General features: G+C 39.8%; 1 protein-coding gene across 2 annotated transcripts in view; it reads right to left on the bottom strand.

Annotated features, from left to right (window-relative positions):
- Positions 1-13685, bottom strand: part of KDM4B (lysine demethylase 4B) — an 80959-nt gene that overhangs the window by 3679 nt on the left and 63595 nt on the right. For both annotated transcript variants that reach the window (XM_048927844.1, XM_048927847.1), the window contains 8 exons: positions 13484-13662; positions 12182-12404; positions 9538-9614; positions 9321-9376; positions 8720-8828; positions 3428-3613; positions 3168-3332; positions 2388-2507 (listed from right to left, as the gene is read on the bottom strand). In XM_048927844.1, the coding sequence (XP_048783801.1) occupies positions 2388-2507; positions 3168-3332; positions 3428-3613; positions 8720-8828; positions 9321-9376; positions 9538-9614; positions 12182-12404; positions 13484-13662 (1115 nt within the window). The remainder of the gene's footprint in view (positions 1-2387; positions 2508-3167; positions 3333-3427; positions 3614-8719; positions 8829-9320; positions 9377-9537; positions 9615-12181; positions 12405-13483; positions 13663-13685) is intronic.

The following is a 13685-nucleotide window of genomic DNA, read 5'->3' as shown; positions in this document are numbered from 1 at the left end:
AGTTAATATGGGACATCAGGTTCAGACTGGGCATGTTCAGCAAGAAGTGAGCACCTGCACTCCGAGCTCCTCCTGCGCTGTCCAGATCTTACAACTGATTAGCTACCCAAGATCTGTGATGCCTGCTGAGGTGCCTTAGCTAAGCAATGCACCCCAACAGTAATAACTAAGCAGGTAGAAGAACAATCTTTGAAAGATGAGCTCTGCCGAGCTGGTTTAAGATGCTACCGCTCGCATTTACTCTCAGGTTTTACAGATCACTAGGGAACAAGTGAACTAGCTACAAGCAGACTCCTGTCTGCCATTTCCACTGCATGCGCTCAACTTCAGCAGCAAGGGAGGACTGGCAGCATAGGGCAATGACATCTTCAGCTATCACACAATGGCTGCATTTTGTTTATTACAGTTCCAAACTACTGATATGGCTCAAGATCCTCTTAAGAATACACATTAGAGTATGTCAAAAGTTGTTTGAACTAACAGACATATATATATATATATATATATATATACATATTTATTTAAATATACAGATCTAATCTTAGCACACAAAATGCAAACTTAGAGATGCGAATTGGAAAGCCACTGCAAAATAGGACAGGACAAGTTTAAAATCCGAAGCTAATCCATGCTGTCTTAATCTGACCACACTAATTTCACGACAGAACTGTCACTGTGTTATTAAATACAGTCCTATTCCAAGACAGACAATAGAGATTCACAGCAACTGCTGAAAAAAATACGCACACAGGAAACCAATGTAGAAAGCTATTCAGGCTGTTTTCCCCATAGAGAGGAGCTTTACTTATAGGTAACCGTGTGATTTGAAAAACACAGGCTCCTCATGCATATTTTTCTGTCATCTGGCACTCAAAGTGAAATAGCCTATTTCAAATTATTTTACTTTCAAGAAATCAATGACAATTTTCTATAGCGTGATTAAACTGGAAAGCATGCATAAAAATAGATCTTCATGGAACAACGTATTGTACTTATTCATAACCTGGGTCACCAGGATCACATCTTCTCTGAAGCAGCTGCCTTCCATTACGCACACAAAAAAGACTGTTAACTAACAAGGTGGGCTATTGTGCTCCTGGCACACAGATATGAAACACTCTGTGCAGAAAGGATAGAAATCCGAACTCAATTTCAAACAAATGCAAGATCTGGGACTTCCTTTGCCTTTTACAATTCTCCAGGGGCACCAACCTCTTTAAAATAACAATTCTTTGCAAATTCCAGAATGTATTTTCCAAAAGAATGTGCAGGAAGTACACCTTCCTTTACAAATCACTGTTATTTTCAACTTCTTGGTACCATTTAAAATAGATTCAGTCATATGAACATACTGCATCTTATAAAACCTTCTGCTGAAATGCTCACACTATGTACCAGGTTAAATCTTCTTTTATTCACTACCACAACCTTCTAGAAACAAAGATTCTGTCTGTGCAACAGACTCAAAGACCAAAAACTGCCTGCTATTCTTCTCATCTTAAAAATGGAGGTGGTGAGAGTATATGAGGTTATTATTCTTACACACTGCTACTCCTCTGCAAAGTCCCTTCCCATGACTACAAATAGTCTCCTGATACATCATTTCTCTTACTTTCTCTTGAATTCTTAAGCAAAGTTTTAATTATTTAAATACTGACTCATGGGAAACTGTAGGTCATGAGCTACGTTAGCACAACTCATTGGACAGCCATCAGAGAATACTGAGAGCAGATCACTTTGACCTGAGTTGTTTTATCACTAACAAAGCTGAGCCACCAGCTGTTAAACTCTTTTCCCCACAATGGAGATGAATGGCTTTTCATTCACAGGCTCTGTGGTGTGGGCACGTTCCTGTGTAGAAGCTTCTTGATAATGGTGAAAGCTCAGACAGGAAACAATTACTACGGGTCACAGGAAAGGAGCACCTTCTGGAGACCAACCTGTTGCCTCTTTGTCCATGTAAAGAGCAAAGACGTTTACTTTCAAGAGGAAAGCTACTTCATGCCAAACAATCTTGTATTGACTTTAACAAATCCTTTTGTTTTACTTACTCTCTTTTTATTCTTAGATCCGAGTGAAAGACCTGCACAACTCTAAACAAAAAGCTGCGTGTTCTTCTCACTGTAAGAAAAGCTTATGTTTTAAAAGCACAGTCTAGACATACTTCTATTCATACATCCATATTCTGTCACAGAAAACCTTTATCGTGATCTTACTGTAACACTACATGTCTCTTTAGACTACAAATAGTATTAACTCCAGAAAGCAAATTCCCTCTTCGTGAGTAAACACCTCTCTTCAGAGTAAGCATCCAAGTACCCAGGGAGCAATTAGGGCAACCGTCAGACATACTGACATGAAGCATGTAAGTACTCCTCTGTGCATACCTGATAAATATGACTGATCTGGGCTGCAATAAACTTGGCCTTATAGATGATTCCATCCGTCCACTGCAGTTGAACCATCTCACCCTCTGGAGGGGGCCCCAGTTGAATGCAGTCTCTGCTCTGAAGACATAGAGACAAAGAGGTCAGACAGTCAGAACAGACAAAGCTCAACAACTAGTAGAAGAGGTCACTACTCAGGGAAGTTGCCACATAATACTACAATTAAGCAGGAGAAAGCTACTAGATTTGTGATTAACTAATCTCAAACAAACCAATAAACTGTGAACAAAAAGAGAAATAAAACACTTGCACCTTCTGGTGACAGTACTCAGTTCTAGAAAATTTCTCATTACAGATCCCAAACCATGAAATTGCCAATGTCAACAAAAACATGTGGGTTGACTTGCTATGTTTCATGTGGTGAATCAATGGCTCAATCAGGAAGAAAAAGCATGAGATGACAAGTCAGCCTTTTTTATACATTCCTTCTATTAAGCATATTTCCTATTTTCAACCAGAAGCGCTTACAGACAATCTGCTTCCCCCATGAATCACAGTTGTCAGTTGAAAAACTAGAGATTATTCAACCACAAAACAAACAGGATGCAACTCAAAACAAGCACTGCTTTCTGTTAAGTCCTACACATACAGAAAAACCACATCTTTGTAAAGGAACAGAATAATGAAATGAAATAAAGTCATAGAGGAAGGACAAAGATGAAGAACAGCATGAGGGTACACTCATTTATAACTTAATAGCCTTCATAGTTAGCTGCTTACAATAATGCTTTCTGGGTAAACGTTGTCACTGTATGACCCATCATCAAAGTTTACTTCATAGAAAGTCTGTGTCGTCGTGCCGATCACTTTACACCTGTAGTAGAGTCCATTCCGGTTTTTTGTGATCACAGTCTGTCCAAGAGTCACTTCCCTTCGAAATTGAATCTGTGTGGCAGAGGAAAGGAAGAAATATGCAATTGGAAAAGCTGTGCTAAAAATACAGGTGCAGGAAAACAAAAACAAGCAACCAGCAAACTCACATTCTGGTTGGCTGCTTTGTGTTTGAAGCAAGTGATGGACACGACGTAGGGCCAGTCATCAGGCTCCATGGGCACGCCAGCAGCATGCGCACAGGTCACGTGGAAGGAAGTGGAGCAGTGCTCGTAGGAGCACTGGATGCAGGCACCAGACACCTTCTTCATCCGCTTTCGACAGTACACACATTTCTGAGAAGAAGAACAAATCAGCATCATGCAGAAACAATAGCTTTAAGGCGACATACTGCCACCCTGATGACCAACAGGGTCAGAATTTGTTATATAGCACAAATGTATACACTATTAGTGTATGCACAAAGAAGCCACAACCAAAACTTGGGATGTTTCATGCTGGGGGATCAAGTCTGATACTACCAGAGCTGCCCGTCCAACTACCTGCCTAGAATCACTTACAAACCAAGGAACTACAGCACGAACTGATGTCGTTCCCACAAATGTGATGACATCTACCGCTAATTCAGTCCTCCAGCACCATACTAACAGTGAGGAGTCTTAAACACAATTTGAGACTGAAAAGGAGGATATGGCAGACAAACACACATCAGTATTACCTAAGAATGGCTGCAATGTAATACTCATCTCCCTTAATAAACACAACAGCAGTTATTTCAAGCAGCAGCTAAATCTTCAGAGCTACACTGCAATAAAGTGATGCTTTCGTTTTCAGAAAGAATGGAACACGGGATAACTACGTAATACTTTGTTCTATTCTATTCAGTGGAATGTTACATCTACTGGATCTAACAGAATATCATTTCTTGTAATGGAACAAAACATTATCTGGGTTTTTTTTTTTGTTTGTTTGGTTTTTTTGCTTTGTTTTGTTTCTACACAAAAACATATCAACTGAAAATGTTTTATTGGAATGTGTGTTAAATTAGATATGGCAAACAACAGAAAAAATAAAAATCCAGTACCAAACATCAGAATTGCAAGGGAAAGTAGAATGAGATCTTTCGGTATTTTTAAAATATCTTCTGCAAAGCAGATCTATTCATTAAGCTCATCTAACAAGACAGAACCTAAGGGGAATGGCTAAGCAATTTAAGACATGACTGCTTTAAAAGCTTTTTGGGGGCCAAAAGCCAGTATTAGATGTCAATAGGAAACAAGATGAACCTCCTCATTCATCCCCTAGGAGCACCAAATTGTTTCCCTCAGAAATACAGATGAGATTTTGGCTGTCCCAGTCCCTTGGGTGGTAATATTTCCATGCAACTATTTGGAAATGCCACTCTTAAGCTTTTAAGATCTTAAGCAGAGAGTCTGTCACTGATTGATGACAGCTTCTTCACCTTGGCTGAGGCTTCTCAGATGAGGCAAATCAGGGAAATTATCACGCCTGAGATAAGCATGCATTTTACTTGTTAGAATGAATTGTGGTACTTCAAATAAATAAAATCCTGAGAGACATCATATACCCATGAATCTGACTATACATCCCAGTAATTTAGTTATTAGAGAAACTATTCCCATATACAAGAAGGAACAGAGCAATGTGATAATTTTTAGTGCCCATTTCTAGATGACCATCTCCAAACACACTACATGGGCTCGTCTCAGCCACTGCCCCACTGTCTGATTGACTGTCTCCATCCTAAACCATCCATCCACTGGAATATAAGTGTCCCATAATCACACATGATGCAATGCATCACAGTCTTTCTCTCTCTGCGGTGTCTGATGTTAAACTGACGTGTCTGATGGTCTTTCTTTTCCTCATTACATCTTCATGGTCTCTCATTTACTTCAGTCCTGTTAATGCACTGTTCGAAGCACACATCATCACGGAACTCATGACCTGAGCTGTAAGATCCGCATGAATGACTGCATCCCATAGGATTAGCAATGCAATATAAGCTGCCTGAGCTCACACAGTCAGTCTATACAGCTCCCAGAAGTACAAATTCACTCTGCTTCCAGATCTAAGATAACTGAAGAGCGTATCCTCAAAAATATGAAGAGCCATAAAGCACTATAAATTACATAATAAATGCAAACAAAGAACTGCCAAATTTCAGAGTTATATTTGCGTTCTCATAGTACATGGGACCCAGGTAAGAGATACAAAGCTTTGCCAAGGCAAATAAAAACCATTCTTTCTCCAAAGAATATTTCTTTCTTCCTTCAAAGCAAAACACACAAAAGAAAGGGAGATGCCTTCTTCCTTATTTCTTGCCAGCCAGCCGCTCCCCAGCCATGACCCATCCCACAAGGATCTGAAGTCAAATTCACTTCCTGTGAGTTAAATTAAGTCAGTATGTTTACAACAAAGATTAATTTGGACTTCTTTACTAGCATTAACAAAAGCCAGGAAATTCAAAGTCAGGGCCTTACTGTTGCCAGAATGTGGGTTGTTTTTTTTTTCTGTTTTACTTAATAAGCTATGCCTTTATCATTCTGTAAACCATGTTCAAAAGCCAGATAAGCACTACAGCAAAGTGCACAGCAGGAACACAGCACTGAAAGCAAGTCAATAGCAATGAGATCTCATTATTAAACTGTCAATACCTAATTCTCTCACCAGCAGGGACAACTGCTGATATACAGTGTGCTCAATACTGCTTCTCCAGGGAGTATTAACCCTCAAGCATCAGGAACCTCCCCTTATTGATGCAAACAGGACTCTTCCAAGACAAGAGGATTAGCACGCTTTTAATGACACCCGAGCGGCAAACAAATTTCTCATGACAGAGAAGAGAGATTCACAAATGGAATATCAAGAGCAAATATGATCAAAGGATAAAGGAAAATGAGAGCCACAGTGAGACTGAAATGCAGGAGATGTGGAGGGAGTAAGAACGTTGAACATCTGGAAGCGTGGGAGATGGGATGCTTAAAAGCACAAGTGCTAAGTACTGCAGGGAAGCAGCACGTGCAAGATTAAAGATGTTTTCTGAGGGAGGGAAGATGTGAGAAGGTCTAAAGCCCAGAACAAAAATCTTCAGAATGAATGCACATCAGAGAGCTGGGTCATAGCTGGAGGTGAGGAATGGGCTGTTTCCCGCTTGATGAACACTGCAATTCATTTACTCCACTGAGGAATGACAGCTAATTATTCCAAATTTCCACATCAGGAATAATTTATGCACACAGGCTTGTAATACACCATTAATCAGGAAGCAAGCAAACTGCATTCTTCAAATGATGCAATACCCATCAATGAACTGGTAAGTCTGTGCTGCAAAAGGAAGGCCTGGTGTAAGTCTGTACAACAGGAGATACTCCTCAAACAGGTCATTGTAACTCCTTGACACATCAGCCCTCTCACAGTAACTTAATGTATTGAAAACAGCAACAATAAATAATAGTAATAATCACAGATAGAAGTCTTATCTACTCATTTCAACTAATCTTCACGTTACTTCTTCTATATTCTTCCATCTTTTTCAGCAAGAAAAGTCAACTCTAATTTTATCTAGCACTACATCAACTTTAACGACAAGACCAGATCTAACACCACTGCCTTTCAGCAAGCTTCAGTATGGCTTCCTAGATAAACTGCTGGCAGAAGTCCCACCGCCCTTACATCTCAATTATTATTAATCTTTACCTAGTTCATAACACTAAACTGATTTCAAGTTTTAGCTCAAGAATATTTGCTTTCTTTTCCAAAGCAAATGATGCTCAAAGGAACTTGATGATCTTTGAGGTCCGCTCCAATCCAACTATGAATGTCACATTAAATGTAGTGGCAACACCAATAACCTATTTTCAACAGACATTGACAGAGCACGCATCCATTCCATAATAGTGTTCATAAGTATGACCAACAGAGCAGAATTATTTTTGTAATCAGTAATCAGGTTAAAAGTCTCCTTCTTACATCATAACACCTACAGCGTAAAAGGAATACAACACCGAATAAATTAACAGAACTACAAAGCTTTAATTCAGACATAAAGACATGTAGGAGGTCAGTGAGGCTTTGGGTGGAACAGCCATCAGTGCAGAATGAAGCAGCAAAGTTTTACTTGTGCTAATAGGAGCCAGGCTCTATAGGATTGTAGGGTAGCCATAGGAGAATTAAAGAATTAAGACAATATTTTCTTGTGAGGCTCCATTAAGCAGTACAAGTAAGTCTTGTGCAAAAGGATTTTTGGTTCATCATTACAAGTGTGGTAATGAAGAGGATGCATGCTGGAAATGTCAGATGATCCATAAAGACCCAGTGCTGTAAGATTTATCACTCTCACACCACGCTGCTCCATCACTCTACTTTAATAATGAATGCTTTTTACATTCACATTTGTGTACAGAACCCATTTGCACAACAGAAATAACTCTAGAAGCAGACAGATTCCTCCTAATCTCTCACTCAGGCCTGTCTGGGCTGCCTGCACTAAATAGCTGCACAGTGAACAAATACATCAGTGCTAACCAATGTATCACTGTTAACATCACCTTCCCCCATACCACACTCAACTATTATCCAACTGAATTCTGTACAAAATAAGCAGCAAAAGCATGATTTATTTTGCAATAACACAGTATAGAGATGGAGCATTAACTAACATAAAGATTAATTGCACTGAGCTAATGAATCATCCATTACTAATCTCTCATATGAAACTATGTGCAGCTAGATAAGAAACTGTAGCTGGACTTTTACTAAGATCTTTGCGGTGTCTCACAGTCATGGTCACACACAAATGTTTGTTGATTTCTACAATACATTTCTTGAGGAACAAAGAGAAATACTTTAAGTAAAGTTAAAACAAATTAAAGGTGAACTAGTCAGCATACATCAGCTTCTTTCCAGTTACCATCTCCCAGCCCACTCCCGGCCATGCAGTACTTTGTTTAACCCCCACCGTGAGGTGAGTAAATATCCCAGGCTCCATCTAGGGTAAAGAGAACATTCCTAGAGACTAAAGGCACACTGGTTGCTTATATATCAGACACTTAGCATCTCAAGAACACATCCAAATAATACAGCTCCCTAGTGCATTTTTATAAGGGCATGCAGTGATAAGGGAAATAGCTTTAAACAGGAAGAGGGTAGATTTAGACTAGATGTCAGGAAGAAATTCTTTAGCGTGAGGGTGGGGAGACACTGGAACAGGCTTCTCAGTGAGGTTGTGGATGCCCCTTTCCTGGAAGGATTCAAAACCATGCTGGGTGGCACTTAGAGCAACCTGGTCTAGAGGGAGGTGTCCCTGCCCATAGCAGTGACATTGGAACTAGATGATCTTAAAGGTCTCTTCCAACCCAAACCATTCTATGATTCTATGATTTCTGGGGAAAAGAGTGAGAACACCAGAAGACACCTACCAGTTTCCATCTTTGCTCTGGAATAGCAGTGATATCCACAGGATGACGCTCTATTACATTGAGAAAACGGGCCTCAGGGACAGCAATAGCACAAATTATATGGACCCACCTGGAAAAAGAGGTAAAGAGGAAACAGAGTACACCACTATTTGAAATAAACACTCCAGAGGGCAGTTAACATTTCTCTGACTCCTTCACCTACAGTATCAAGGAATGTTTATGATGGTGGTTGCAGCCTTGGCAATATTACTAATCTGTTAATCACTGTTGCCAAGGTAAAGGTCTCTGGAACAATATGGCTCAATCTTCTTAGGCGTTTGATGGTGAATGATACTAACTGTTTTCTGAAAAAAAAAAAAAAAACCTTTCACTGAGAAGGAACCAAATTTAAGAGTGTTCAGGGCCACATAACCCTGCTACTGAAAAATCTGGTCCCACCTGTAAGACAGCAGTTACCAAAGTTCACCCTGCCAATTTAGTGAGTAGCAGTTACTTCCACAATGCCAAAAATTGCTGATACACTGAGCATCAAGCCCAAACTCACAGTATTAAATATGAGATGAAAAAGGGAAGAACAAAACCATTTAAAAACATTACTTACCGCCCATCAGTGGTCATCTGAAGAGCTCCTCCCCTGAGATTACACAGGCAGCATTCCTGTAGTAACAAAACTACTTCAGAGCAGGACTGGAAAGGTCTGCCAGATCTTTCAGAAAAAAACAACTATGCCTGGGATGCAAATGCAAAAAGTACCCTCCCACCACCCATCGCTGTGGAAGTATCTCATCAACTCTGTCTCCAGAAGAGTAGACGCTTACCGCTGCCCATGCATTGGCTGAGCATCGTGAGCAAGACCAGCTTTCATTCACCAAATCTGGACGTATTCCATAACAGCCTGAAAGAAATGGAGTTACACACATCAGAGTTCTGCTTCTATTTCTGCAGTATTAATTTGTTGCCTGTTCAGTTCACAAACATATTTGAAATTGGGAGCAGCATTTGAATAAATAAGGAAAGTCATTCTCAGGGAGCGGACAGAATTTGGACCAATAGGTCTGAGAACAAAACACTAAGCTGAAAAAAATGGAGAAAACCCTGAGTACTTTGACCCTTTAAGCAAGGACTGGAATTACAGTAAAATTACTACTACTGGGCTTCACTTGCACATCAAAACAGTTAAGACCACTGAATTCAGTAACATCATTTCTGCTAAAGGTTTTCTAAGCAAGAAGAAGCAATAATACCACAACAAAATTAAACACGTGCATTTCACATTTAACAGCATTTAAACTACTTCTAATTTCTGGTTATACAAAATACTAGAAGCAACTGATTTTACAGGGCATCTATTACTGTGCTATGCAAGCATCAGTGTACTTCTCAGCAGCACCAAAACAGGAAAGTCCCATAATGATTATAACAAATACAGTGAAGAAAGACTCTAAAGCCCTTAAAACTCTGTAACAGGTGCTGAGGTTTGCTACTGAATAACGACAGAAGACACAAACCTTTTTTTTTTTTTTTTTTTTTTTTTTTAAAGTGTATCTATGATTCTACCGTCTTGCAAAGAAATGCTATTCTGTAGCAGAAAACCAAACATATTTATAAATTGCTGGTCAGCATCCTAGCTAACACAAAGCTCAACGCATGATCTTCATGCTCTCCTAACAGAAATGAACATAAAAGATCAGCTGGACAGTCTCAAATTACTGAATAAAACCTAAAAGAAGTTATTCAGAAAGCACTGAGACTGCCACCATAACTGGATTTATAAAAATTATCCACTTAACCAGACAAACTGTTTGTCAAAAAAGTCAATAATATAGATCCACAGCTGTCTCCCCTACGTTAAGTCTCTCTTTATCACATGGCAAACCAAGAAAGCACATTCAACTCAATCCTGGAAAACAGACAGGGATGATGAATCTTTAAAAACTAACCTGGAAACTGAACTGCAAGAGAAACTGACACCCTTGACTGAAATATTGCTGGAGCTCAACAGGATGTAGAATAGCACTATTTCTTGCTTCAAGTCCACAGGGAGCTGGGCTATAGGATCCGAGGGGAGAAACAGTCAGGGCTTACTGAATCCCAGATTCTCCCTTAACAATGATGGCAAAGGTACAAGAACATGTGCCCTTTTCATGGATTTGCCAGCACCTTAAAAGCCTAAAGACCTCTGCAAAAGCTTTCTTCTCTGTGTCCTTGCTGTTGTCATAACCTATCGCTTGGGTTGGGTAAGGGCACTTCTCAATAGCAAGCAGACTGCCAAGTCTCACAGCATGCTGTCAGATGAACCTAACAGCAACTGAACACTGCAATCCTGTAATAAAAGCAAATGGACTCTCTGCAGCAGTCAAAGGTATATCACAGTTTGGTGGTACAAACAGTGACATGGAAACAAAGCAGACACTTGAAACCACATCAGACTAGAGCACAGAAGTTAAGCCCTATTCCCAAGGGCAAGGCACAGATAAAACAGAAAGCTCAGTTTCTCTACACAGTGTCCGAGAAAGCAGATTAACATCACTTTGACCACACGACTCTCTAACTAAATCAGAGTTTGGCCACACAAACCATTTTGATAGACTAGTCTAGTGAAGACATAGGATGCACAAGATCCAGCATCTCTGGTCTGATCACTAGAGACCACAGTTTGTGGGGGGAAAAAAGAAAACAGTCACACTCTCTCTTTATCATTTGCTCTTATTAACCACAAGTGAGTGACCATAATCACAGCTGCAGTATGGAAACAACAGCTGTGCTTTAGTTCTCCAGAAGAGACAGCCATACTGAGCTGCGTGGTGACCTGTGGACTATTAAGTTGGAACAACAAAAGTAATTCCAACTATGCAAGGCAAATAGGATTTCCCATCTGTCAAGATCAAACAGCTGAACAGTAATTGTCACATCCAGTACAAGTGCAAATGTTAACTGGATGTCATACAATCTACAGCAAAGGTACAGTCAACGAGGATTAATCAGTTCTTCTTTTAGACAGAACACAGAGAAACAAACAGACATATGTTCCTTTTTGTAATCAAGTGTCATTCCTACAAATAGTAACTAAGACACTAATAAAAATATATCTCAGAAACTCCTCTGTACAATGCAGCCAAATCAACACAACCAAACCAACCTTTTCTTACCTTAGGCTGCTACTTGAACAAACAAAAACAGTACAATAAGCTGTGTGATTTTGGCTTTATTGTAAAAAAAATAAAATATAACAAAATGAAGGCTTTTTTATGTGAAGCATAAAAGAATCAGCTATTTGTTTACATTTTATGAATATTTATTGCCAAGAAGGACTCAAATATACACTAATACTAGTACAAGAAAATGAAGAAGTAGAAGTGACAGGAACAGGAAGCATGTCTACATTAAGGATTACAAATACAGACAGCATAAAAAGAAATTTGAGAGTACCCAAAACACTTTGGTGGCAAAGGAAACACTTACTAGCATGAACCTGCAGGCAGCATTTGGCACAGGATATCAAGGAACTGGTTCCATCTTCCCCAATATACGAATTTGAAGGAAGGGGCTCTGTGTTTTCTCCACTTGAGGTAAAGCACATCTCTGGGATCAGAGGCTTCGTCTTCTGTCCGCACTTAGAAAGGTGGACAAAAGAGGTGGTCTCCCCTACAGAGACTGGGACAGCTTCTTTATCCATCTGTAAGGACTTGAAGAGAAAGATACATCACTCTTCTCTAGTCACAGTTTTAACCTTAAAGTCAAAGCAATACCATTACAAAAAGCACCTGACACCACACAGCACAGATAAGGAACCTGAAGCTGTATCTTCTCATGCACACTTCCACCCGCCACATTTTGCTCCTCTCTCTTCTTTAGACCTCTACCGGGATTTGCAATTTATTTAAAAACTCAAAGAAACATTAGAATAATGAGAAGCCTTCCTTCTCGTTCAGTAAAAATCTAAGGTCATAAACTGCAGCTGGACACACTACGGAGAAAACGAAATTAGTAAAAACAAGACCTCCCGCCACTCCCTATGATACCCTCCATCCTTTTGGCATTTTTCTTCCCTTTTCTTTCTGCAAGATTTTCCCTAGAAGAACATTTCAAGCTTTCTGGTAGCAAACCAGAGTTAAAAACAACGGATTAATACATTCTAGCTATATCTGCTTTCCTTACAACCTTTATACAACAACATTTGGGAATTCTGAATAGATATTCTATTCTCAATATTCAATTGTAGGCTGAGGAGGGTCCTGCTTTTCTCAGAAAAGGCCTCCAAAATGCACACACACGCTCCTTTTGGCTCCATTAGCACACAAGAACAAATCAATGCACAACTGGGCAAATAACTAATTCACCTGACAAATTCTGCCTTTCTGCTACAATACATCTCAAAGCATATTGGTAGTTTCAAAAAAATGATCCATATGCTTACTGAATAAATCTTCATTTTGCTGCTTGTTTGCATATATTCAAAAATCCAGGCACGCATCTAAACAGGAGCACTCATAGGCCCAATATGACACTGCTTCTCTGCATGAAACAGGGTTTGCAATGCAAAGCTCTGTATGTGCCGTTTAAATAATGAAAGCTGAGAAAGCCAGAGCATCCAGAAGAGATAGTGGGGAAGGCCTGACCCACTGCCCCAGCCAAATCCAAACACTTCTTTGAGGCACACACTTGTATGAGACTTGCCTCTTTCTTTTGAAGATCTGCACTCTTTCACAGTCACCATTCAGCACTCAGCACCAACCCATCCAGCAGAGCAGTTTCAGGAATTACCTGGTTATATGGGTAAAAGAGGGTACAGACAGCACAGTATGGCTCACTCAGGGCAGCAGCTGCATTGAATTTTCTTTCAGCTGGGAAATTAGGTGCTTTATTCTTCCACTGGAGGGAAAGTAAAGATTTCAAAGCCTCTGGGTCACTCATATCTTCCTCCCCAGAAAACGGAAATGTTTCTAGAAAGAAGAAATTCCAAAAT

Source organism: Lagopus muta, chromosome 26, assembly GCF_023343835.1.
Source record: "Lagopus muta isolate bLagMut1 chromosome 26, bLagMut1 primary, whole genome shotgun sequence".
Taxonomy (NCBI): Eukaryota; Metazoa; Chordata; class Aves; order Galliformes; family Phasianidae; genus Lagopus; species Lagopus muta.
This window is presented reverse-complemented; position numbering and strand designations above follow the sequence as displayed.